Source organism: Mesoplodon mirus, assembly GCF_964341445.2.
Source record: "Mesoplodon mirus genome assembly, chromosome: 2".
NCBI lineage: Eukaryota > Metazoa > Chordata > Mammalia > Artiodactyla > Ziphiidae > Mesoplodon > Mesoplodon mirus.
Window position 1 is genome coordinate 120,460,053 of NC_138977.1, and position 26,349 is coordinate 120,486,401.

At 49.2% G+C, this 26,349-nt stretch overlaps 1 protein-coding gene across 2 annotated transcripts; it reads left to right on the forward strand.

Annotated features, from left to right (window-relative positions):
* The first annotated feature begins 314 nt into the window (after nucleotides 1-314).
* Nucleotides 315-25,023, forward strand: FAM89A (family with sequence similarity 89 member A). 2 transcript variants are annotated; one of them, XR_014295053.1, is made up of 3 exons: nucleotides 315-657; nucleotides 16,897-17,478; nucleotides 24,764-25,023. XR_014295053.1 is itself a non-coding variant. In XM_082632996.1 (2 exons), exons 1-2 carry the CDS (start codon nucleotides 385-387, stop codon nucleotides 17,158-17,160), a joined length of 537 nt encoding a protein of 178 aa, XP_082489122.1. In that variant the 5' UTR covers nucleotides 315-384; the 3' UTR covers nucleotides 17,161-20,868. The 2 variants fall into 2 exon arrangements, 1 of the variants encoding a protein (XP_082489122.1); XM_082632996.1 differs by lacking the exon at nucleotides 24,764-25,023 and having other exon boundaries at nucleotides 16,897-20,868.
* The last annotated feature ends 1,326 nt before the right edge of the window (nucleotides 25,024-26,349 follow it).

Sequence of the window (26,349 nt, forward strand, 5' to 3'; positions counted from 1 at the left end):
GAGGGCGCGGGGGTGAGGCGGGAGTCTCGAGGGGTGCTCAAGGTCGCGCCGGGGATGGGCGCAGCGGTGGGAGTGGGCGCGGGGGGTACGGGGTAGGGGTCCACGGTGAACTGGGACGCGGGGGTGAACGCCGAAGCGCCGGAGGTCGGGTGGGTGCTAAGTGGGCGGGGTCGTAGGAGAGCCCGGGAGGTGCGGCGCCAAGGGGGCGTGGGCGCGGGGCGGGGACGCAGGGAGGGGCGGGGCGCGGGGCGGGGGCAGCGCCGCGGGGAGGGGAAGTGGGCGGGGCGCCGCCGGGAAGGGGGCGGGCCGGGGAGCCTGGGCCCCAGGCGGCGGCGGCGGCGGCGGTGCAGAAGGACTTGCAGGCTAGCGGTCTGGCCGGGCGGGATGAGCGGGCCCGGGGCAGCCGGCTCGGTGCGTGGGCTGCGGGTGGACGGGCTGCCCCCGCTGCCCAAGAGCCTGAGCGGGCTGCTGCACTCGGCGTCGGGCGGCGGCGCGTCGGGGGGCTGGAGGCACCTGGAGCGGCTGTACGCGCAGAAGTCGCGCATCCAGGACGAGCTGAGCCGCGGGGGCGCTGGCGGCGGCGGGGCGCGGGCCGCGGCGCTGCCCGCCAAGCCTCCCAATCTGGACGCCGCGCTGGCCCTGCTGCGCAAGGAGATGGTAAGGGAGGTCCGCGGGCTGGGGCGGGGGTCCTTCCTCTCCCGGCTCGCCGTCCCGGGAAAGTTCGCCGGAAGTCCCCGCGACACCCGCCCGTCTCCGGCTCTTTTGCCCCAAGCGCCGGCGCCGAAAGAGGGACACTGTCCGTTCTGTGCCCGCGACTAGACCCTCGCCCTGGGAGGGCACCCCTCTCAAAAGGCAGCTTTTTGGAGACCGGGCTCCCCTAGTCCGGCCCCAGCTGGCTTAGAGACCCGGGAGGCGCGGCGTGGGGCTGGCGCTTGGCCTAGGGCCGGGGGCGGCTGGTCACCCCTCCCCAGAGGGCAGCAGACCTCCCGGGTCGGGGAGCGGCCATCGCTGCGCGCGAGGGGTTGAGAGCTGTGTGCGATTGTGTTTTCCTGCCCTGAAGAGAAACAGCTTTTTGTCCTTGCGAGTGTAGACGGCAGATGGGAACAGCCCTCGCCCCTCCCCCGCGCCCGAGGCGGCGCGTGCAGAATTGGATTACGGCGGAGCGGCTCCGGCCCACAGATGGCCGTGAAAGCCACCGCTCGACCTGACCGTGTCCGCGCGGTACGGCGACACCCCGAGCCCGCTCGAGAGGAGTGGGGCGGTGGCATCCTCGCCGTCTGGGTGAAGCCCGTGCAGGTTCTTCAGGTTGTGTCCGGGCTCCAAACAATGGGGCTTAGTTTTTCGCAGTCGTTGGGAAGTATATTAGGTGTTTGTGGACCAGGACGCACGACTTAGGGTGACGCCAGAAGCAGCTCAGGGACAGGGATTTGGGTGGCAGGGAGCCTTTCTCCAGCCTTCTCCAGGCTTAGGCCAGCCTAGAAGAGAACAGAAAAACTTCCTCCTTCTAACCCTCCTGCAGGGCCCCTGAGCACCTTCCCCTGGCCGCCCTCTCTCTTTTTAGAATTTGCCCATTCCTTTTACCTAGTGCAGGTTTTTCCCCTCTCCTGGCACAGGTAAATACTTTATTAAGGAAATCTGATATATGAAAACACCTTTTTCCCCAAGAATAAATTTCCCAAAAAATTTATAATAGGAATCCTTTAAATATGCATCGAGTGCATTAAGATATTCTTTAGAAAAATTCAGTTTATGCATTTTTTCAGGAGCATATCTGTTCTGAAAACTAAGAATTAAATCTAGAAAAACAGCCTTAACACCTTTTAATCAATTAGATGTTGTCTTCCCACTCCGTGGCTGCCACTGAAGTGATTTCCAGTTCTCTGCGAAAAGATTTTTCTAAGCTTCTTACAGAATGACTTAAATTCCAAGCCAACTGTTCTAAATTTATTAATAAACATTAATCGACACCAGCATTGCACAGCTGGTAAGCTGTGTTTTAATTAGATAAATGTACACCGAGTATGTTTACAGCCTGAACTTGGATGCAGCATAAATACGGGAATGAAATAGGAAGACCCATCCTGGTTAAGTTACCAGAAGAGAGACAGGAAAACCTCAGAGAGGTTTTTTCCTGTTGTGAAGCTCTCTCTGCTTTGTGAAAGTGCTTTGGAGTCTCACACACTCCCAAGTGGGAGTAAACATGCCCTTCCCGAAAGTGTTTTTTCAGGTCCCTCCTGGTGCAACTGCAGTATAGCCACAGCCTTCTCATTATGCCTTGGACCAGAGCTCTCTCAAAGCCTAACTATCTGAAGCACAAGGAAAATAAACAGCCATCTTAGGTCTGTCTGATATTTAGCTGAGATAAAGACAAATTATGGCTACAGGCCTTGACAGGTCCCTTCCAAGAAATGTCACAAGGTCTTTCGAAGTACTCTTGTTTTTTTGGCTTTTGGAGATTTACTAACCTAGGACAGTGGGGTCTGAGTGGTCACCTCAAACTGAGGCTCCCGCTGGGGGGCCTTGCAAGATCAGAATGGAGAGTTCTGCCTGAATTATCTGCCTAGTAGTTTGTGTTGATCTATTGACTCTGAAGGCCTGAGGTCAGATCTGTGTCAAGGGACCTAACTAGGAGTCCTGGCAGAATGAAATTAGTTCCTTGTGAAACAGTCCTGTGCCAGCACAGAAAGAGGGCCAGCAGCAGTAGTGTGGAAGGCCTCAGGAGGTGGCTGCGTTTTAAGAAGAGAGAGGGTGATAGGAGACTAGCATCACAGCCGGCCCGAAGGGCGCTCCTATTGGCATAATGCAGGAGTGGACATTGCAGCTGCGAGGGGCGGGGGGCCGGGGCCAGGTGGGTTGCGGAAAGCCTCAAGTAGCAAAGGAACGGCTTAAGCAGGAGAGCTGGCTTGGAAGCGTTGATGTGATAGCAGGGTGCCGAGGAGGGAGAGCTGGGCCTGGCAGAGGCCAGAGGTATGGTCCGGGCAGGTGAGAGCCTCCGGCAGCATGGGGACCTGGGAATGGGAAACAAGAATCAAATGGGGGCTTCCCAGGTGGCACAGTGGGTGAGAGTCCGCCTGCCGATGCAGGGGATGCAGGTTCGTGCCCCGGTCTGGGAAGATCCCGTATGCCGCGGAGCGGCTGGGCCCGTGAGCCATGGCCGCTGAGCCTGTGTGTCCGGAGCCTGTGCTCCGCAACGGGAGAGGCCACAACAGTGAGAGGCCCGCATACCACAAAAAAAAAAAAAAAAAAGAATCAAATGGGAGCTACTTCTCTGAAGCGGTACAATGTTAGGAGTCAGGGACAGTGATGCTGAGGAACCAGAGATGAGTTAAGTGTTTTAATGGAAAGTGCAGCTAAGCAAAACAATGAAAAATTACAGTCCTAGCACCTGGAGATAGTCACTGTCAATATCTGGGTATATCTCCCGACAGGCACAATGTAAATGCTTTCCTTACATCGTCTTATTAGAATTTTATAACTTCTCCACAAGATAGGTAGTGAAAGTCTCTATTTTTAAAAATATGACTCAGAATTTAAGTAACTCACCTAAGGGGGACAAACTCAACCAGATGTGTCCGGCTCCAAGACCCTGTTTAATCACTGCATTTTACTGCTTTTGGGGGGCACATATTACAAATATTTTCTAGGTCAATGTATACTATAATGTCTTCTCTCACTCCATAGTGTGCCATTATATGGCAGTAATAACCTTGATAATCCATCATGGGGAAAGTGGGGTCCATCACAGCAGTAGGGGAGTCAGGAGGAGTGGCTGCTTATGGGGGAAGGTGGTTTGCCATTACATCAGCGGAAGAGTATGTTAAACATTTCAGAATGTGAAGCTGGAGGCTGGCAGAGTTTGGCCTGGAGATAACTGACTGATGGACGGTGAGGGCAGAACCTGGGGAAGCTGGTGTCCAGGGGCGCCCGTGTGGGCAGAGGTTCTGTCCCATGACTGGCGACGCCCTGCTCTGCTCTGAGAGTGCTGGTTTCCTGTCCTCATAACAGGGTAACTGAAGTTCTGTGCTCCTGTGACTTCCCTTCCCCTCCCCTAGCGAGCTCATTTGGAGAGCTGCGAGGGTCACACAGATGCTTATTGCTCTTTAGACCTGAAAAAGTCCTTTAAAACAAGAAGCAGAGATTGTTGTTTGTTTGTTTGTTTTCCAACATCAGAGGATAGTTTTGGATCCTATTCAATAGATGTTGACCAGGTGTCTGCCAGTTGTAAACTGTTGTGGAGGACACAGAGGTGAATAGGAAGTATCTAGGTGTTAAGAAGCTTATAACATCTGGTAGAGGTGGGCCTCTTTGCAGCAATATGATTGCTGTAGTTTAGACCACTTGTCATTTTTTCATGTCTGAAGACTGTATTAGTAATAGAGACTCAGTTTGAACCAACTCTTGCAAAAAGAGAACCTTGTAGGGCTGCATGTACAGCCCGGGTCCCCATGCTGCTGTCTCTGCATGTACAGAGACAGACTAGAACCAGGGTTGATGGGGAACCCAGGAGGCCACTGTATTCTTCCTTCCCCTCCTTTTTATGTAAAAAAAATTTTTCCCTACATTTTGGAATGTGGCTGCCAGCAGTGTCCACACTCGCAGTTTCAGCCATGCTTCTTTTTTAAAAAAATATTTATTTATTTATTTATTTGGTTGCACCGGGTCTTAGTTGCAGATACAGGGCCCCTTAGTTGTGGCTCGCCGGCTCCTTAGTTGTGGCACATGGGCTCCTTAGTTGTGGCATGCAAACTCTTAGTTGTGGCATGCATGCTGGAATCTAGTTCCCCATCCAGGGATCGAACCCGGGCCCCCTGCACTGGGAGTGCAGAGTCTTGTCCACTGCACCACCAGGGAAGTCCCTCAGCCATGCTTCTTACTGCCACTTTGAAAATACTGTGTGGAAGGATGCCAGTGGGTCCAGCTTGGTGGGGTTTGGCCAGCCTGGGCCAGCTATAGGTGACCGAGGGCAGGATGGTATTTTACTAAGATGGTATGACCATGTGGATGGGGTTCGGGGCTGGGCATCCCTCAAAGAAAGAACAATTTGCAGAAATGGAGCAGGGGGCAGCTGTTGGACAGCCAAAATACTAGATGTCTACCGCAGACCTTTTTCTGGATAAGAATACTTTGCCCTCAAGGGCCCCATAGTTTCAAAGATTTTTATCTGCCACGCTGACAGGCTAGCTTGGCTCAGAAGATCTCAGTTGGCGTTTCAAATCCTTGCGTGTGGCTGAAGGACCCAGGCGACTCTCAGGGCCCCAGGGACCTGGCACACACCTTTCCCTGCAGGGTTCTTCAGAGACCACTGGCCGGCACCCCTGTGGGGTTAGCGCATTAAGCTTAGGTCCTCAAAAGCGTCCCATGGAAGCGGAGAGACACGAGAGCCTCAGCCGTGGGGCCGGGAGATGGCCGTGTCTCTCCTCAGAGACACGGGGTCCGTGTCTTCTTGGGTTCCGCTCCTCAAACCAGCAGCACGTTCTAGTAGCTTTAAAGACTCATGGCCTCATGTTTTTCTTTTTTTCTTCAAACTGTCCAACAGTTGCTTTGGTCACCCACTTGTGCGTGAGTGGGAAGTCACCTGCGCAGAACTTTCGAATTCCAGAACTGCAATGGTTTGGGTGAAGAATTTAATCTGAGAAAAAGGATTTGATTCCTGAGAGCAGCAACACTTATCTTTCCTGCATTTCAGTTGAGACAACAGCTGAAGGCCTAACGAGCTTGTCCAGTGAACTTTATTCTAGGAGACAGGCATGAGCTTGAATAGTCCATATCCCCGCAGAGTTCAGTCCTCATCCTACACACGCAACTAGGGTCTCAGAGAGGAGGTTTGAGTCTTTAAATGGGTTTCTGGTTGGAGGTCCAATCTCGAGCCAGGCCTGTGAAATGCCATCTGGAATAAGAGCATTAGCTCCCAATGCAGCGTTCTTGGTTGACCTTGGTCAGAGGAGACTGGGGACGGCCACTGGCCTTTAGTATTGTCTTTGTGTTTCCACTGGTCTTCTCACTAGTATGGCTTATCTTGGTGTTCCCCAAATGGACCAAGAGCCCCAGAGTCCTCTGTGGTGCTTGCTAAAAATGCAGATTCCTGGGCCCCTTCCTATACCAACAGAAACAGAATGGGGGAGAGGCAGAATCTGCATTTTTAACAAGCTCTTTGAGAGCTGGGAAGCTCATGAGCCGGGCATCAAGAGCTTGAATCCTGTTATTAAATTATGCGATATAACTTGGGCAAGCCTCTTCATTATTTTAGGCTACAGGTCCCTTATTGGGAAAATGAGATTAAATGCCATAAAGGATCTGGTTGGCAATAGTAGTATAATTCTTTTCCCCTCATGTTTTTATGGGTCATTATGGTGCCTATAGAAGACGTTTGCTCTGTCATAAAATAACATGGGCATGGGGGCAGGTCCTCCCTAATGCAGTGTGCTTAGTGCCCCTGAGGACCCTTGCACAGCTATACCTGCTTGTGGCAGATCCACTTAACGCAAAGGGCTGGGAGCAGAAAAGGAAGAAGGGTGTAAGTTTGCTATTCTTGGACTTGGTTCATCAGAAATTTGGCTGTCTACAATAGTTCTTAAAGATTTTAGGCCATTCTTACCGTGTGTAATACCAGTCTCCATCCCAGTATCCACCCAATAAAAGCAAAAGCTAAAAGTCTATTATGATAGTTCGTGCGTGTGAAAGCAGACTTGTGTCTCTGGCGTCATTGGCCTGGTTTCATTCCCTTTCAAGGTTATCTCTAAGTGAGATTATACTTATAGTCTTAAGATTTGAAGATGTAAAGGATTGAAAGATATTTTTTCGTACCACTTTCAACTTTTATCTATTACTGTACCTCCCTGTAGAGTATAAATTCACATCTTTCCTAACTCAGAAGTCTCTCACGAATAGCGCTGCCCTTCTGCTTTGTCTCCCCCTTTTGATTAAAGGCATTCATCTGTTAAGTGTGGCTCTAAAAGCGCCCCAGTCGTTGGCACTTTGGGTACCTCTTCGTTTACAGAGCCAGTGCCCAGGCCTTTCTGCACCCTGCAGACATCCGTGTCCCCCGCTCTGGGCCCGGGCCTGACTTTGCTGTAGATCTTCGAGGCCAGGTGGGCAAGGTTGTTCAGAGAGGGCCCAGGAAGAGGACCACAGCCCTCAGGCAGTTCCTCCCACCCAGCAGCAGTCAGAAGCTGTGCAGTTTTGCTCCTGCAATGCCTGCCTCAACACTACAGGGACTTCAGAACCCAATTTGAGAAGCTAAATTTTTCACGATACTGGGTAAGAAACCTTATGGACAGATCACAGAGTCCCTGAGCAGGAAACCAGCCCTGAGACTGGCCAGGTCAGATGTTTGCCCCCTCTTGCCCAGTGCTGTTCTCCAGAGCCCTGGCCTCCTGTTCACCGCACTCCCTTGCCCACATTCTCCAGATGTTTCCAAGTGATAAGTAGGCAGGGCTCACAAAGGCTGCTCCTTCTTTCCTGTGGCTCATTCCCCCACAGACATAACAGAGATGTTCATTCTCCCCCAAGAGACAAACCCTTAGCCTTCCTTGTGGATCTACAGAAATTCATTAAGAGAGGTGGTTTTCTCAGTTTTTATGAGCGCTCTCTGTTCACTTCCTTGATTGGCCCTAAAGAGCCATGGGCTGGCCTCATTTTGCAGGTCAGAGAATCCTGTCTTCAAGTATTCCGGGAGGGAGGTGCTGTCCTTGACTGGAGAAGTGGAGGGGGTGTGTGTCCTCTGATCAGTGCTCTCTAGGGGAGGGGTAACGTCTGTGGGATGCCAGGCCTGTCCCAGCCTGGGGAGGCGGGGCTAAGGAAGATTACCAAAATACATATGGAGACTAGAAACTTGGAAGGAGGGTGTTTGGTGTATTCTTAGGTTGTCAATTGTACTTAGGATTGGCAATAAAATAGCCAAGTTCATGAAGGTAAAGAGAACCGACAAGGTGTTTAAAATCCCTTATAACCACAGATATGCAAATTAAAACAATAAGGTATCACGTTTTACCTAAAAGGTTAGCAAAGTTTGAAAAGAATGATCCTAGTGATGGTGTGGGTTCGGGGAAATAAGCACCGTAAAACAGAATGGACACCAACCACTTTCTCTTGCTTTTTATGTCAGTTGTCTAAAAAACACTAGATGCTGATGTGAAGTTTTCTGTATATTGTCCAAGAACTTGGTTTTCTGATTTTTAGCTTCAGATGGTCTTCCTTAACTGCATCTGTTCTTGCAGAGAGGCAATTTCAATTAGTTGGATATCATTCAAGAAAATGACAGAATGCAAGCTAACCTTCAAATGTGTGTTGAGTTCCAACATGTCATTAGTAAGTCGTGTTTTTTCCTCCAGTCCCACCTGATTTTTAGCCTCAACTGCATACACGTTTGCATTCATCATCTTGAGTAATGAACTTTCAGGCCTTGGACACAAATCCTTGATGAATGGTCTGCTGTTTGTGGCCCCAGGATTGGGGAAGGATTGGAAGGAAGGCATCCCATTCCCCTTCTCTGCCTTCTCCCCTGCAATTTCATTTTCATAAATTTCTCTTACAGAAATAGTCACACAAGGGAATAACAGTCCTTGTACAAGAATATCTTTTGCAGTGATATATAGTAGTATTCTATAATGATAATATATAACAGCGATAGAATACTGTATAGTTGTTGAAAAGAATGTGGTAACTATGTAAATAAACATAGGTGTTCAAGGTATGGAAAAGTAAGTTACAAAACAGCACATGTATACATTTGTGTTTGCATGGTGTCTTGAGGGACATATGCTAAACAGCTAAAAGTGGATATATTAAGAACAGTGGTTCTTAAATTATGGTCTGTGGACAATCTAGAGGTTCCCAGATCCTTTCGGGGGCCTGTAATTATGTGGTGGTCACATTGACAAATGTGATTTTCCAGAATAGTACCTAAGAAAATGTATCAGTATTTCAAAGAGCTAGATAATTCAGTGAATCATTTTTCCACATTTTTCACATAACCAACGCTTGACACGTGGTTAAAAGATCCATTCAGAGTGCGAGACTGGTGGGTTTTAATGAAACTATGAAAAGCTCATTGGCATAGTTTCAAATTCCACCCTGGAGCCACCTTAAGGGTAGTGTCAAAGAAGAATAGCCACAATTACCTGAAAGGTGATTAAAATACTCCTCTTTTTCCCAATTACATATCTGTGTGAGGCCAGGTTTATTTCAACCAAAAAAAGCATGTTACAAGGATCAAGTACAGAGCAGATAAGCCAGAGATTAAAAAGATGTACAAAATCTCATTTATAAAAATGTTATTTATATTAACAATGGGTATAGTGTTTTTGAATGGATTAATATTAAAGTTTCTCAGTTTCAGTTTCCAATAAGGTAACTACTGATAAGTATAACCCACATAAACAAGAGATCTTGGGGACCCTCAAGAATTTTAAGAGTATAAAGGGGTCCCAAGACCAAAACATTTGAAGATGGCTGCTTTAGAACATGAAATTACGGAAGACTCTTTGTATAATTATGAGCCATTGACTTTTTAATAGTTAGAATATTTTATTTTTGTAATCGGGAAAGTTAAGGAAGGTACAAAGACGTTTCTTAAAGACAACGGTTGATCGCTTTTCTTCATCTTTACCTAGGACACAATGAGAGGAAATGGGCTTCATTGGTACCATCATTACTTTAGGTTAGAGATGAGCGAGAACGTCTTCATGAGAACTGCTGGGTTGCAGAATGGGCTCCATCCATCAGTGCGGATGCCTTCTGGTGGAAGCAGAAAACTCCACTCAAACTGCCCTTCCTGGTCGAGGAGTTTACGGGAGAGTGTAGAGGTGGGCCGAGCTTTGGGTCTGGCTTAATCCCTGGCGAGGCCATGCACCTGGTCTGTTTGCTGTCTCTGAGTCACCGGGGCTCTTCCGAGGCAGTCCTCAGCTCAGTGGGGCTACAGTGTTAACAGGAGACGGGGCTGACTGATGTGCATCCCCCTGGGAAGGAGCTGTGTGACAGGTGGAAGCCTGCTTAGGGAGCCCAGAGTCACAGTATGCAGGGAGCTCAGGGTCCTACAGGGGCAGCTCTGTCCAGCTCCGGCTGCTGAGTTCATAGCTTTTTCTCTATTAGATCAACACCGATGAAGCTGTCCTCTTTGGCTTTCCTTTTCTAAACAGTATGCAGGTCAGCGTCCTTCTGTCAACACATCCTTTATTGAGAAATCAGGTTATGAATTAGTCACTGCTTTACTGCATTCCAGTCCTGTGGATGCATACTAGACACTCTCATTAAATTGGGGGCATTTACCAAGTCTTGTATAAAATAAATTTACAAGCTGTTCATTGGATATGCTTACTTATTCATTACGTTTTCAAAAGATAACTTTAAAGGTTCTCTCATTATGAATTAATACATATTCACAGTAGAAAATCTGGAAGATTCAGAAAAGCCCCAAATAAAAGGCACTTGTGATCTCAGCAGCTTGCTGCACCGCAGCTGACATGGCGGCATCTCCCAGTGTTGTCTGTGCAGGCAGAGCAAGCCTGCCTGCACGTTAAGAATCCACCTGCCAATGCGGGGGACATGGGTTCGAGCCCTGGTCCAGGAAGATCCCACGTGCCGCGGAGCAACTAAGCCCGTGTGCCACAACTACTGAGCCTGCGCTCTAGAGCTCACGAGCCACAACTACTGAGCCCGCGAGCCACAACTACTGGGCCTGTGCGCTTAGAGCCCGTGCTCCACAGCAAGAGAAGCCACCGCAATGAGAAGCCCGCGCACCACGACAAAGAGTAGCCCCCGCTCACCCCAACTAGAGAAAGCCTGTGTGCAGCAACGAAGACCCAACATAGCCAAAAATAAATAAAATGAAAAAAAAAAGTTATGTGATGTTTTAAGGCTTTTGACAGACGTTGCCAGTGAGTCGTCCAGAAAGGTTTTACAAGCATGCAGCCCTATTATTACTAGTTTTTAAAATCAGGAGTAACATGCTTGTTGGGAAAAAAAAATTAAGCAGTAGAGAAGGCCATGAACATCCAGTCCCACTTTCCAGAAGTAAATTCTGCTAACGGACATTTTCTCTTCTAGTCAAAAGCTTGCACATGTGTGTGCATAGATGTATAAAGTGAGATCCTACTAAACATACTATTCTGTACCTTGAACTTTCGTGCCAAATGGTGTGTGTTGGTCAGTGTCCTACTCTAGTACTTAGAGAGCTGCTCTGTCTTTTAAATGACTGCCTGGTTTTTATTGTATGACTAGAATATAATTTCTTAAGTCAAGTCTCTATCATCCATTATGTTCCGAACTAAACTTTCACCCGACAGACTTTTTCTGCATCTGTCCCCATATTTTGGGCCCCCCTGTACTGTAGTTCCTGATTCTATAGCTTAACTTTGGATCTGTACATCCCTCGCCCCATGTGAGGTGGGGTACTTTTCATCTTAGGTTGAGGAATCACAGAGATAGCAGATAGTGGACTACCAGGGGAGAGGGCTCATTGCCCATGCTGGCACCGGGTCTGCTTCCCCCTCCCCTGGGCCCAGGCTCCTATACGGAGCTGGGTACAAATAAGGCCATTTCCTTGTATGTTTGTCTTGTTTTCTACTCACTGCTGTGTTTGGGAAGAATTTGCACCGGTGAATTACCCCAAATTTTGTTTTTAGTTACTTAAATAAAACAGACTATTTTTCTTAAATGTATTTTTTACTTCTGAGAAAATCTTAAAAATTTTCATGATGCTTTGTTTTCAATCAACATAAATCTCCCATGAAAGTCTTCTTTCATCTTCTAGGCCTTGTACCCTAATGGTAATGTTTCTATTATAATCTGAAAGTCAGGAAGAACTTCCTCCTCAACACCACCCTCCAAAGATATCCCGAGGCTGGGTGAACCCAGACCCAACTGGGAACCACCACCCTGTCTGCCGTGTATTCATGGGGCCAGCCCACTGTGAACTCTTGAAACCGTCGTGAGCGAGGGTTGTTCAGGATTGTCCGGTCCTGTCGTTGGAGATGCTGCGGATTGGTGAGCCACCTGTGCGTGCAGCAGGCAGCGTGCAGGGAGCTCTGCTCCTGGGAAGAGTTCAGGAAGGAGGCAGGAAGCCTGAACAGAGAGAGGAAGGAATCACGCTAGCAGTTTAAAGAGATGGAAGCGAGTGGCTTGTTCTGAATTGTCTCAGAGGTCTAGAACAAGGGGCTGCAAATTGCAGGGTCTTAGAATTCTGTGGTTTTCTAAAATGAGCCTGTCTGAATTTTTCCACTGAGCTTTCAAATAAGAACTGCATTTTCTGAATCCAGCTGTGAATCAGGAGAGCAGCTGTCCTTCAGGGACACGTGGGAACACGTCAGTAAGGTGACAGGCTTCTCCTGCTTTCAGGGTGGGGACAGTGGCGAGGGTTAGTGGGCTTGCTGAGGGCATGTTCCCCTGCTTAGCCCCGCCCCACCCCCCGCCGCCACCGCCTCACTTTCTTCTGGAAGGATGAGAAGTTCTTGTTCATGGGTGATTTCATCATGTCCTAAAACATAATTGCAGTTGAGTTCTCTTGGCGTCAGTGTTGAGAGCCTGCTTTCTGGCCTGTCATGAGTTTGTCTTCTAGCTGCAGATGGCTGGCTCTGTAATGAGCGCTCAGGAAGGAATCTTGGTTTTGTGCCTTCTCCTGTCAGGCAAGAGGTGAGTGCTTTTTTGATGACGTGGCGAGAACCACGTGGTCTTTGGCTTTCCTCAGGGGGACCTTGGTTTGGAGCCAGGGGCCTGCAGATCCTCATGCGACCCACTGCCAGGACGCTGCCAGGCATCCTCTCCACATCGAGGGCATCGAGGTCTCCACAGCGAGGCGCTTTCCCTCAGGCAACCAGTATCCGAGTTTCCTCTGCAGGGTTCTGCGCTGGGTGCTGAGGGACCCAAAGGGGAGATGGGTCCCTGCCTTCTGGGCTCCTCCTACAGTAGGAGAGGGAAGACCGTGTGTGTACCCATAGCATAAGGTAGGAGTGATAAATGCCATGAGACAGGCAGAGAAGGCAAGGGAAAGCAAGGAGCACTGGTGGCTGAGCCCATCCAGGTCTGAAGAGTGGAGGAGACCCTGGGGCTGGGCTTCAACAGATGTAGTTGGAGACAGCCAGGGGACACGCGGGGTGAAGGGGTCTCAACCTGAACAGTGCATGAGGCGCAGGGGAGCATAGTTTCAGACCAGATTAGGGGATGCTGCCTAGGGATTTTCAATTTACGTCTAGAAAATTCAAGTGAAAATGTTTAAACAAGCACAGCTTGGGGAGAGGAGTCCTGGCTAGGAAGCTAGGTTGTTCCTAGCTTCCTGTCTACTTACCCCATGTCCTCCTAGCTAATCTGGAGGATTGCTGGTGAATCAGAGGAAGTGGAATCTAGCACCGGAAGAGGGAGGTCCCGAGAAGCTGGGTCGGGTGTGGGCGTGGGCGTGCACGTGTGTTGTTTTTAAATCCCTGTAATCCTGTTCAGTTAGTCCAAACGCTTGGCATCTGTTGGCTTGTGTAACAGGCATGTACAGGGCTGCGCTGTATTCCTAGGCTGGTCAGACTTGGTTTCTAGGCCAGCTTTCTGCCCGATGACAAGGCAGCTTTGTGAGTCACCGGACGCCGCCGTGCAAAAAGGTCCAGGTCATGATCCAACTCCCAGCCTAGTGTGTCTCCCACGTAGGCCTGGGAATGCCTTGGAGAGCCTTGGCACCTAAAGAGAATAACCTGGAACGTCACTTCGGGGATAGCACGGCATCGTGGGAGCTCAGGGCCTCTGCAGCCTGTCCGGGGTTGTAGAGCCGTGGAGCCTAATCTTCTGCATTCACCTGTGCCCACTGCATTCCAGTGGCCCAGCAGGGTGACAGACCTGGGCCAGTAGCATGTCCCTCCCTGCTACTTCTGTCTTTTTCCCTTACAGTTTTGGGATTCCCCCAACCCTGCTGGTATCAGAGTAACCCAGTAGAAGCATCTCCCGGATTCTGGATGAATGTTTACTGTGACTTTCAGAGCAAATATTGGTGGTACTCTCTGGAAGGTGTGACTTCCTTTATTAAAGTTTATGTTCCCTGTATAAAATCCTAGAGAAGGTAGGGCCATGTGAATGTGCCAAGTCTGAACCTTGTGGCTTGGTTGCTGTATTCAGATCCGGATACCGTGGAGGAGGTTTTGGAAGGGCCAAAGAACTGATGGTTAATAGAACAGAGAGTCTTCACGAATAGTGGAAGGACTGAGGATATTAGCTCGGAGAAGGCACATGGTTTAGGGGGTGAAGGTGGTGGAAAGAGATTATCCTCAAATATTTAAAAGGTGGTTAAGAAAGAGAGTAACTAAATTTGTATGTGCAGCGGCGACACCTAACATCAAAGGGCTCGCAGAGTTTGGCTTGGTATAAAGAATAATTACATCGGTTTGAAATGAACTAGCTGGTTTGCAAGGTCCTCTTTGTTGGGGTTTGAAGTAAGACACGGGAGGGCCTTTCCCCCTTGAGAGTCTGCAGTTACCGCTGCTTCCTACAAAGCAGGCTGGCGGGGAGAGCGTGCATCCAGTGTGGCTGCCCCGGCGACACCACGCACACCCCGGGCCGGATCAGGGCTCAGCGGGCGGAGGAATGAGGCGGCACGCGGGCGCTGCCCTGCCCGGAGCCCCGAGGTCCCTGCCATTCCTTTCCAAGCTGAAACCCTGCAGGCCAGCAGAGTGGAAAAGAACAGTGAAGAGGGAAACAAGGGTGGCAGCAGCTGCTGCTCTTTTCAGGAGCTGAACAGTTGGTCTTCGATGCTCTCGCAGCTTGGATCCGGGCCGGCGGGCGGGCGCCCGGGACCGCGCCGCGCCCTGGATGCGGCGCCGCGCCCCGGATACGGAGCCGCGCCCCCTGCCGGCCTGCGGTTCCGGGCGCCCAGGACAGTCCCTACACGTGGCCCAGGAGAGGCAGACGGATACTCCCGTCAAGAACCCTGGTTTTTCACTGGAACTGGACTTCAGGATCATCTGCGTAATTTTTAAAACACAAATGTCAGGGACCCACTCTTCCGACATACGTACATGTGTGCGCACTCACGCGCGCGCGCACACACATACACACACACACACTCATTAGGAATAGTGATGGTGTCTTGACCCGACAGTGGGACATTGTGGGCGCCCGGTCACCTCTTGGTTTGCCTTCCCTGTTCAGGGTGTGCTTTGGAGAGTAGGATGCCTTGGGGCATGTCTGTCCTTCAGGAAAGCCTTCTCCCAGGCGCTCGCCATTCGTTGAGGACTAAAGAGCGGTGGCTTAGGACCCAGAGCCCCAGTGTTGGCGTAGCCGCAGATTATCTGGCCCAAAGCCTCCATTTATTGACAGGTTGAGGGCAAGGGCCTCAACAAAGCCATGGAAAGTGCCGGAGCTGGGCCTGGAGGCCACGCCCCCAGCTTGTGGCGAGGTCTCTTCCTGGGAACAACTTCTTTAGGAGTTCTAGGTAGAAGGAATTCTAGAATAATGGGAAACGCTCCAGAAAGAACAGGACCTGCATCTCCGTCTGGGTCTTCCCTCGAGCATCTTGGCTAATCTGCAAAGGTGGTGCGAGCGGCTCCGTTTCTGTGGTCTTTTCGGCTGTACTGGAGAGAGGGCTGGTGATTGGGAGTGGTTGACGGGTGTGAAGAGTGACCTGGAATTTATCACCCAGTCTTGTCACCAGGTGACCGCTCCTTACTGGGCCCTAGCTTCCCTTGTGTAGAAAATCTCACCGCTGGGTAATTATAGAGACTAATTCCTCTGACACTCTCTGTGTTTTTCTGTGTACTCTTCCCCGTGCATCGTGACCGCTTTAGCCTAGTGCTTGATACACAGGAGGCATTTGATTCCTGTTCATTTAAATGGTTGATATTTCACTTGATCCTCCCAATAGATTAAGAGAAAGTATTCCATTTTGTCCTCAAGTAAGGCATAGAGATGATAAATAACTTGCTCAAGGGCCAAGAAGCAGAAGGCACGTCTTCTGGCATCTTGTTTAGAGTGTCTCCCCTCGAGACTCCGTGAGGTTTGCCACCCAGCAGCACTGCTCAGTGTCCCTGTCACCAGTGGCTTCAGGCCTGGGGCCCGAGTCAGAATCTGCAGGCTTAGCAAGATCCCCAAGTGGTTCTCATGCACAAGAAAGTGTAGATGCGTTGGTCAAGGCTGCATTTCTAGGTGAATTAACCCTTCTCCCTTTGGGATTGATGGAAACGATGCATCACCTGTCCTGACTGTGCTCTCTTCCCTGGGATGGGCCATGGGGAAGGGAGGAACCTGAAGGTAAACAAATACGTGACTTTTAAATGTTCTTTGTTCTGTCATCACTTGTGAAAATAGTTCCCAGGAGAATCTGTAGAGGTCCCGGGTCTTACTAGGCTGATTCGGTGGCCGCTCTGGTGAGTGATCCCACAGCCATCTCAGGAGGAGATGTCCTCTTGTCCAGAGGAAAGGGAGTCTGACCACTTGTGAGCCTGGAGACGGAGCTGGTTGGAGGGTGAGCGCTCCAGGGGGCAGTGTGTGACACTGACCGGTGAGCCACTGGTGGTGGCAAGGAGACTGTTGCCCCAGGGAGGAGAGACGGCCGTAGCAGGGAAGGCACACATGGGTCTTCTCTGAATCTGATTGTGGCAAGAGGAAATGACACCCTTGAATCTTGCTGTCCAAAGTGAAGCCAGCTGGGGCTTCCAGAATGTGCAAAGCTGTTGCTTTGCAGGGCATGCCGGGGCCCGCCGCCCTGCGGGTGTGATCATTCCCTGACATGTTGAGTAATGTCTGAGGCGTGGGCATCACGTAATTAAGGTTTTCTCAAAACTGGAAATCCGAAGCATTCAGGTGATGCTCTGCGTCATTTGCCGCGTGGATAGAATGTGCTGGCGTGAGCAGATGGCTGGCTGAGGGTACAGCTGAGATGACACTCCAGTGCTGACTTCTCATTTTTACCTGCCTGCCCCTTCCCTCAAGGTTGGCCTCCGACAGCTGGACATGTCCTTGCTCTGCCAGCTGTACAGCCTCTACGAGTCCATCCAGGAATACAAGGGAGCGTGCCAGGCAGCGTCCAGCCCAGACTGCACTTACGCTCTGGAGAACGGCTTCTTCGACGAGGAGGAGGATTATTTCCAGGAGCAGAACTCCCTGCACGACAGGAGGGAGCGAAGACCCCTGAGGGACCCCTCACCGCCTGTGTCCCCGCTCTGCAGCGCCGACTGGATCCTGGAATCCATCTAAAGGACCCAGGAGGGAGGCGACTGTCAGCGTGTGCTTCTCCTCTCCTCCCCTACTGTGGGCGGCCCCCGGGCCAGCGGGACCAGTGCTGCCAGTTTAGTTTGGGAGATCTGCCTGGGCGTGGGGCCTCGGGCCGTTTCGGGGGCCACTTTCTACTGAGGTGACCTGGAGGTGTTCAGCAATCTCCTCACAGCCTGGTCCTGAGGCCCTGCGGCCAAGGATTTGTACTGAGAGCATGATGAGAGGGTCCCTGGAGAAGACCTTCTCGGGTATTTTGTGCGAGATGAGAGGACCCGTGTGTAGCTGGCGGCCTTCTCACAGGTAGGGTTTGCCTCCAGTTTACAGTGTAAGAGAGTTAACACTTCCCTGCTGCCCTTCCTCGGTGTGTTCAACAGCCTTTCTTGCTGTTTCCTGAGCTCTGAAGCCACTGGGTTGAGCTGTATTTATTTGTAAGCTGCATTACTCATTGTCCAGGTGACTCAGTAAAAGCTTTTCACTGAAACAGTAAACATTTCAGGTCACGCCAATCAAGAGAACTGTATTCTCTTAACCTGTCAAAAATTTTTGTATCATCGTTTGTCCATCAGATGTGGGAGGAAGGAAAATAGTACAAAGATACTTCAAGTGGGGAAAAAAACTGGAGCAAGCTGTGTTTTTTATCACTCACAGTAAGGCAGTGAACGTTTCAGGTTTTAAAGATCCTGAATGTCAGCTACTCTGTGAGAAAGCAAACTCTTCCACTCAAATCGGTCGTCACCTTAAGCCTTACTGTATTTATTAAAATCTTTTATGCACACTTTACGCTTTGTAGGTTAAAAGTGAGGATGAAATGCTAAACTGTCTGTGGTTGTGTATTGATATTATTTTGGTCTGAATGAAGAATCATCAACTTTCATCACTTGAATGCGTTGAATCCGATCAACTGCTGAAAGAAAATTGCAGTTTGTTTTCTTGCCATTAAGAATTTGAAAGAAGCTTTATTCCTCTCTTAGCTCATTCTTGGAGTTGTTTTATCAGTAGACTGCGGCTGACAGTTACGTCTTAGTGCTGTTCAGTCACTGAATACTCTGGACCCCTTGCTTCTCTTCTTCCCTTTGGTGCAGTAATTGCTTATTAGCACCTCTTTGGGGTCAGAGAGAGGAAGTAAAACTCACTATCGTGAACCAGCATGTTGACAGCCTGTTATGTACACAACCCCATGTCAGGATTTGGGGTGATTTGCAGAGAAGGAAGAGCCTTCCTGCTCATTTGCTGTGTTCAAAGTCACCATTAAAATCAGGGGTGGCGGGAAACTGCCTTCAGCAAGTGGCGTGACTGTTCGGTGGGGAACATTTATTTTATTTATTTATTTTTGGCTGCATTGGGTCTTCGTTGCTGTGCACTGGCTTTCTCTAGTTGGAGCGAGCGGGGGCTACTCTTCGTTGCGGTGCGCGGGCTTCTCATCGTGGTGGCTTCTCTTGTTGCGGAGCACGGGGCTCTAGGCATGCGGGCTTCAGTAGTTGTGGCACGTGGGCTCAGTAGTTGTGGCTCGCGGGCTCTAGAGTGCAGGCTCAGTAGTTTTGGCACACGGGCTCAGTAGTTGTGGCTTGTGGGCTCTAGAGTGCAGGCTCAGTAGTTGTGGCGCCCGGGCTTAGTTGCTCCGCGGCATGTGGGATCTTCCCGGAGCAGGGCTCGAACCCGTGTCCCCTGCATTGGCAGGCGGATTCTTAACCACTGCACCACCAGGGAAGTCCTCGTTGGGGAAAATTGAAAGTGGCAAAACCAGGTGAAGTCTGGTTGTCTACTGGAACCTCTTCCTTCGAGGCTGGGCCCCTGCTTAACAATGAGTTGAACCTGAGCTCGGCTGTTCTGAACCTTGACCACATGAGAATCACTTGGGGGAGCTTTTAGAACAATATCGAGCCTGGATCAAGACTTCTCCTTGTGCCCCCCTCGCGCCCACCCCACTCCCTGCTCCAGCCCCTAGCATCATTCAGATTTAATTAGTAAGGAGTGAGGCCTGGGCGCCTGTACGGTTCTAAAAGTTCCACCCGCCCCCCCGCTGAGTCTAATGTGGATCTAGTTGAGATCTAGAATTCAAAATGTAGTCCATGGAGCAGGCGTCACCGGAAACGTGGTGCGGAATCTCACCCCACCCAGCCTTCTGCCCCCGGCCCTGCACCTTGACACGACTCCTCCGACGATCATTCTGCACAGAGTTCCAGAAGTGCTGCTCTAAGTCAGCCCAGCACCAACACTGCCGCTCTCAGAGGGCTGTGGCCCCTCCCTGCAGCACTAAAGAATTGCCTGGCCTGCCCCAGGCGAAGCTTGCAGGGCTGGCTCTGTCTGGGGGAGCGCTCTGATTCAGAATGCTTGCGTTCCCTGGGTCTGTGGGGACCCGCAGTGACTCCTAGGGCCTGTGAGTTTCTGGGCCTTTGTCTCATCACTGTGGGATAGCCTGTCAGAGTTAGAAGTGGAATGAATCAAGGCGAGCAAGGGGCCCTTCCCTTCCGGCCGGGCGGGCTGACACATTCCTCGCTCCTGCAGTGAAGTGGCAGATACACATAAACCACTGTGGTGGTTAGTGCTCCATCTGAAATATATATAAATCACCCCAAACTTTCTCTTACTCTAAATGTAGTACACTTTAAATACTGTAAATACAGCTTGGCAAGGAATATTAAAGTTTCCAAAATCATAAAATGTTTTCAAATATACCCTTCTACAAAGGTGCCACAGGTGACTAGAAAATAAATTCAGCTGGTTTCCTTTTTTGCTACCTGGCATAAGTCATTACTTGTAAGTTCAGAGTGGGTCTGTCTTGCTGCTCAGTGACCAGCAGAGAAACGTAGATGATAAGCAGTCCAGCATTACCTGATGAAAGCTGAAGAAATTGTGAACTACTCTGTAAGGCGACATCCGTAGTAGTTAAGAAAAACACCTCTAGCTTCCTAGGCATATGTGCAGTGAACTCAGAATTGTTGTTAATTTAAGCCTTGCAATTCACAAACGATACTGTTCCCCTTATGTCCCCAGTGGAATTCATAGTCGGTTAGCCAACCTGATTCCTTGCTTTCACGTCTCTGTAACCTAGAGTGATGTTATTCATTCAGCCAACATTATTACTTAGCATTTTTCGGGATCACATTGATCCAGGCGCTGAGAACAGATGAATAACGTGAAAAGCCTCTGGCCAGTGCTCCACTTCCACAAGTAGCTTAGCACGTGATGTTAAATACTGTGATGGGGGAAGTACCACGGGCCACTGAGTGCCAGAAGGAGACTCCACAGCTACTTGGGGATATTGGTGGAGCCATCTGAGCTGGCTTTGGAGGTTGAATAAGTCCTTCAAGAGGCCAAGAGTGAGAAGGCAGATGTAATGGCTTAAACAAAGTCTCCAAAAACTTTTCCTTGAAGTGCCGTGTGCTTTCATAAAACACTTTCCTTTCTATAATTTAAATGGGTTAAACGATTTGCCTAAGACCATGGCTAAATAACAGCAGAGCTGGAGTTCTCAGACGCAGTTTGTGCTTTGCGTTTAAGGCGCGAGCAGGTGCTGGGATAATGTGACATCTAAGGAGACTGTCTGGTACAGCCCCTTCACCTTCATCACAGTGCTGTATTATTTAATGATTTGTTGTGTAGTGCTTTCTACTGGATCTTGGTCTGACGTCTACACGCACAGGCCTGATTTCTTTCAGAGCCTGTGATAATAAACGTATGCCAAGTCTATGTGTGACCCAAAGACCCTACAGCAACCAACATCACTTCACTGGAGGCGAGTTGTCAGTGGAGTCTCATCTCTCTGCCCAAGGAAGACTTGGCGATGGTCAAAGCCCAAGCATGTCCAGTCCTCTTGTCTTCATGGATTGTACTTTAAGTTCAGAGAGATGTATCTGAGCCCATTCTGTACGGAGGTGGTAGAACTTCAGTTGGAAGGTAACATCTGGAGGTTACACCTGAAGAACAGCTGACACCTGCTGGGTCAGTGTCATGGGTGAAAAGGGTATGGGAGCGTGTGGGCCTCCAGACCACCTAGTGTGGGCTTTGGAGAGGGTGTCAACAGCCTGCCTGATGCCTTTGTTCTAATCAACTGTGATAAGGATGCGTGATTTTCCACCTCACTCCTCTGGCCACCAGTTAACTGAGGACAGGTCCCTAGAGACCCAGCTTCCAACCTGGTTCTCCTGACTTTCTGAAGAACTCGCACAAGCAAGCTTAGCATCTACAGAATGTTGAGCACAACCCTTGTTAACTACACGAACAAAGCAAGATTAGCAAAATAAAAGCATGAAGTGATTAGTAGGTTAGGAAGAGTTACAGCCCCAGAGAGGCAGGTCCCTGTGAGAGGGCAGGACAAGAGGATGAGAGAATTATGCACTGTCAACCTCAAGCAGAAGCTCAAAGACCCCCCTCTCTCTGCTCTCCGTTGCATCTCCAAGACAGAAGCACTAATGAAAGTCAGTGACCAGTGGGGCCCCAGGAACACAGAAACCATTGTTACTGGGAAGGCCGATTTTGGTGGGAGGAGTACTTGCGTTAGAAATAGACGTGGTTAAAGCCACAGTCACCATACGACCTGGGAGCACTTCCCAAGTCTCTCACAAGGGCCCGGGGTATCGGAGAAGAGAAGTTAGGACTTTGTTCTGGGACTTAGGGAAGAGAGCAGCTTACCTTTCATTCTCTCTCTCCTGCCCTCAGGGTGATGAGATGCCAGGGTGGGCTCAGGGAGAAAGGGTGAAAGAGGAAACCACTTAAAGATGACCTCTAGGACATCATTTGTGTTAGAGACAAGAAAGCTCTGAAATTCCTAAGTCCAGCACAATGATGGGAAAGCCATGGGGACTTGAGGTTGAGGGGCAGGCTGGTAATAGTGCCTCTTCATCTGGTGTGTCCCTGTGCATGGACGCCTCAGGAATCTAGATGGAGGTGAGTTTGGAGAATGAGGAGGGTGCTTGCTAACCAGACTCCACCTGCAGTTACTGTGTGTCCCCAGCCAGGCCATCGCCAGGAGTACTCCCCACTGGGTGCTGGTCCTCTCTGGCCGATGCCCATGTGCCTTCCTGGCAGAAATACTAGGGAAGATAAGTTCAACTCATTTCCCTTGGGGTCGTACACCATGTGACTTTTCTCAACAAGCTATGAAGACACACCGTAAATGACCATCTCATTGATCAGTAATTTACACCCGCTCTAGCACCCTGCCCGAAGCACTTCCAGTGTGCTTGGACCTCGAATTGGAAGGAGCCCAGTATAAGACATGGAGGTTGAACTTCTGTCCCCCAGCTGTGGAAGGAAGAGTAGAAACACGCCCCCTAGGGCAGAAGACACACTCTTGTACAGACATATGCCTGGTCACACATTTATGTATTTTAAATGGACTGGTACGATTTATATACCACCTGTGTTTAAAAACACTATTTAAGGCTGCTTTATAAAAATCCACACAACACAATAAAATGCATTTTTTTTTTAAAAAGTGGGTTTAAAAATCAGCACAAAGGGAATACAAAGGCAGGAAAGGTAAGATGAAGCCAAGTGTAAAATCAGCACAGGAAGCACCTGCTGTGAGAAAGACAAGTAGTTCTATTTGCCTGCAGAACACAAATGAAGGAGTTTCTGACCTTGAATTGAAATGAAGGCCATAGATGGATGGAGAATGCTCAGCTCTAGAGCAGGTGTTTGCCTGGGTGTTTCCCTGCCAAATGAGTCCAAGCAAGGTGATTTCTGGAAAATACGGGAAGGAGTTAGAATGGCATTCTTTACGTGTCGTGAGGGAATCGTCATAGCTGCACGGAGTCCACTCCCAGCCAATGCGGGGAGCCCCTCGCGGTGCCCTGAAATCTGTGTCCCTGGGACTCTGATGAAGCCACAGATAGAAGGTTAAGTTTCACAGGCGAGTCCTGCTCAAATTTGGGAGGCTGTGTGTGTGTGTTGGGTGTGGAGCTGCTATTCGCCAGATGATTTTGTGATAGGCTGAAAAATGACCCCCCAAAGATATCTGGGCCAAAGATACAGGCTCTGGAACTTGTAAATGTTACCTTATTTGGAGAAAAATGCCATTGTGGATGTAGTTAAGGATCTTGAGATGACCAGATCATCCTGAATTACCCGGGTGGGTCCTAAATACTATCACAAATGTCCTTGTAAGAGGGAGGCAGAGGGAGGTTTGACTCACGGAAGAGGAGGTGATGTGAAGACGGAGGGGAGATGGATGTGCCCAGGAGCCAGGAACTGGCAGCAGCCACCAAAACCCGCAAGAGGGAGGGAATGGATTCTCCCTTAGAGCCTCTGGAGGGCGGGCAGTCCTGTCCACACCTCGATTGTGGCCCAGTGAAACTGACTCTGGACTTCCTTCCTCCAGAATTGCGAGAGAATACATTTGTTGTCTTAAGCCGCAAGCTTGTGGTAATGGGCACAGCAGCCACAGGAAACTGGCACAGATTTCTGGGCACCCTTGTGTTCCTCCCGCTGAGCTGTTTATCTCTGTTGTGACAGGACAGCATCATTTAGTCTGCCAGCCAAATACACTGTGCCCCCCCCCACCTTTCAAAATACCCAGGATACATTTCCCAGTGGGCCCTTAGAGGCAACTTCTAGGGTTATCATGAGGGTTAAGTGAGTTAACGATTATAAAGTCCCTAAAATAGTGCCTGGTGCAAAGTAAATAGTATATATAAACTCCTGTTAAATAGGAATGAATAACTATAATCCTGTTTGGGTACTGGAGATCTGGCTTTTGCAGCGTATTTCCTCTACTGGCTTAGCCAGAGAACACTTTAATTTAGTCTTGGGTTACTAACTCTCCCTTCAGAATGAATCGCCAGCTTTGTAAATAAGGTTATATCAGAAAGGTACAACACAACTCTTAAGAATCGCAGCAATTCTGAGGAAAGAATACAATAAAACGCTCATTTTCTTCTACAGCTTCTTCCTTGGAGACAAAGGACTAATATTTAATCTGGTTCTAGTCATTTGAGTTCCCTATTTATTTAAAACTCTGTTGTTCTCTATTCCTAACCGTATTTGAAGAACATTATCCTTTTTCTTAACAAGGTAAGAATGACTGCAGTACCCCCCATTAGACTAGGGGTGGAGACTAATATAGATCCAGGGATCCACCCTTAGGCTAGGTAGTAGTGACCAAGATAGACCCAGAGATCCACCATTAGACTAGGTAGTAGTGACCAAGATAGACCCAGGGATCCACCATTAGACTAAGTAGTGGAGACCAAGATAGACCTGGGGATCCACCATTAGACTAGGTAGTAGTGACCAAGATAGACCCAGAGATCTCCCATTAAACTAGGTAGTGGAGACCAAGATAGACCCAGGGATCCACCATTCAACTAGGTAATGGAGACCAAGATAGACCCAGGGATCTACCATTAGGCTAGGGGTGGAGACTAATATAGACCCAGGGATCCCGTTAGACTAGGAGTGGAGACTAGGTTTTAGTCCCAGTTCTATCACTATATGCTTATGTGACCATAAGCATACCCCTGAACCATTCTAAGCTTCAGTTTCTTCATATAAGACTGATTTTAAAAATACCTTCAGCTTTTCTGACTGATGTTTGCCTTGTTTTGTTGTAAAAACCTAAAAATATGCTTTCTTTGGCTCTCAGGTACACCATGATGTTTTCTTCCCGATTTAGTTCAAAGGCTTCAAACACTGTGACGGAAAATCGTCCAACAGAAGACCACTTGTCTGTTTCCTCTGTGCCTTATTCACCTATATTGTGCTCTCATAAATTGAGTATTTTTTCTCCTGGTTCTTGGCTGTGTTGAAAACTCAAGAGTCAGCAGTGGGCTGTCTGTAGCCACTGTGACGGTAACTGATCCGTGATTTTAAGGTAGCTTTTCTAGGATGGCTTGGGTGCATATGCTTTTTCAATAAAAGTGTGGATATCTAAAAGTAACTTTTATACCTTCAAGAGAATTTTCATATAAATGCCTTCTTTGTTGTTGTCGGACCATGTTTCAATGACTGGGGGAGAGGGACGGCTTGGAAAACATAGCCATCATTCTAAGGCACCAAGCACCACCACTACCTCATCTTCCCAGCAAAATTGAAAATTCTGCCATCTCAGGAATCACGGGGCAAAATTTAACAACTGTAAAACCTAGGTGGCGGATAGGTGTGTTTTCACTGTACAATTCTTTCAACATTTTTGTATCTTTGAAATTTTTCATAAAACATGTTGAAAAAGTAGGGCCACTGACAGCACAGAGATAAGATGAACCCCTCTGCTGGGCACTGGGGCACGGCCCGGGCGGCAGGGGAACCGGCCACCTCACAGTGACCTGGAAGGCAGTCTCTATCCCTTGTTCCTGGAGTCTAGCCCTTTCTTTTCTCACTCCAGCGAGTGATGTGATAAATAGGCTGAGTGGAGTCCAAGGTCAGGGCTGATCAGATGGGTTCCCCTTGCAGTCCTTACCACACATTCTGCAGCGCTTAGCTACCTCCCGCTCACGGATGCCTCACCGACACCCAGGAAAGGGATTTCTAACACTTGCTTCATTTTGAAAGATTAACAAATACCTTTATGGTGATCAAGACAGCCTGGGAATGTACTGAGTACGAATTTATAAATGGGTGATGTGTGTCTCTTTATCTGGGTCAAAGATTTGAAAAGATATGATCAGTGTAGGGGTTTTTTTGGTCATTTTTTCCCCCTAATATTTGTTTTCGAATTGCTTTTTTCTTTTGGTTGTGTGCCTTTGAAACATGTTTTCTCCCCACTCCTTAACATTTACAGGCTCCAACTGGTGGCCAACGGTCCTCTCCAGCCTACGGCTATTCTGTGATGTTATCCCAGTTGGTTTTGTCCTGTTTTTTCTTACTTTGGAGTCTTCTTTTTAACTATCTGTGTTGGTTTCATCATCCTTGGGATAAATTACAACTCACGAGGCCCTTCATGATCCAACCTTTACGTGTCTTCTTAGTGTCCTTTGTAAAACTCCCACTGCCCACGTTCCACCCAGTTGGACTGTTCGCTTTCAGCCCCTGCCTGTGCACGTTAGCACTCTGCTCTCTAGGAATGTACATGCACTGGTATCCTGTCAACCAGGGGTATTGGAAAGTTCGTGTCCTTTCCCCCTCCCCTTGGAAGACCTTCTCGACTTCTGAGACTGGAACAGGTGTTCCCACTCTGCCTTTCCCGAGTACCCTATACTCACCCCTTTATAACACTTACGACACTGTACTGCA

Excerpts from the sequence above, each read along its gene's own strand:
- FAM89A (XM_082632996.1), top strand. The coding sequence starts at position 385 with ATGAGCGGGCCCGGGGCAGCCGGCTCGGTGCGTGGGCTGCGGGTGGAC. Across the intron at positions 658-16,896 it reads CCCTGCTGCGCAAGGAGATG|GTTGGCCTCCGACAGCTGGA; the intron begins GTAAGGGAGGTC and ends CCTTCCCTCAAG.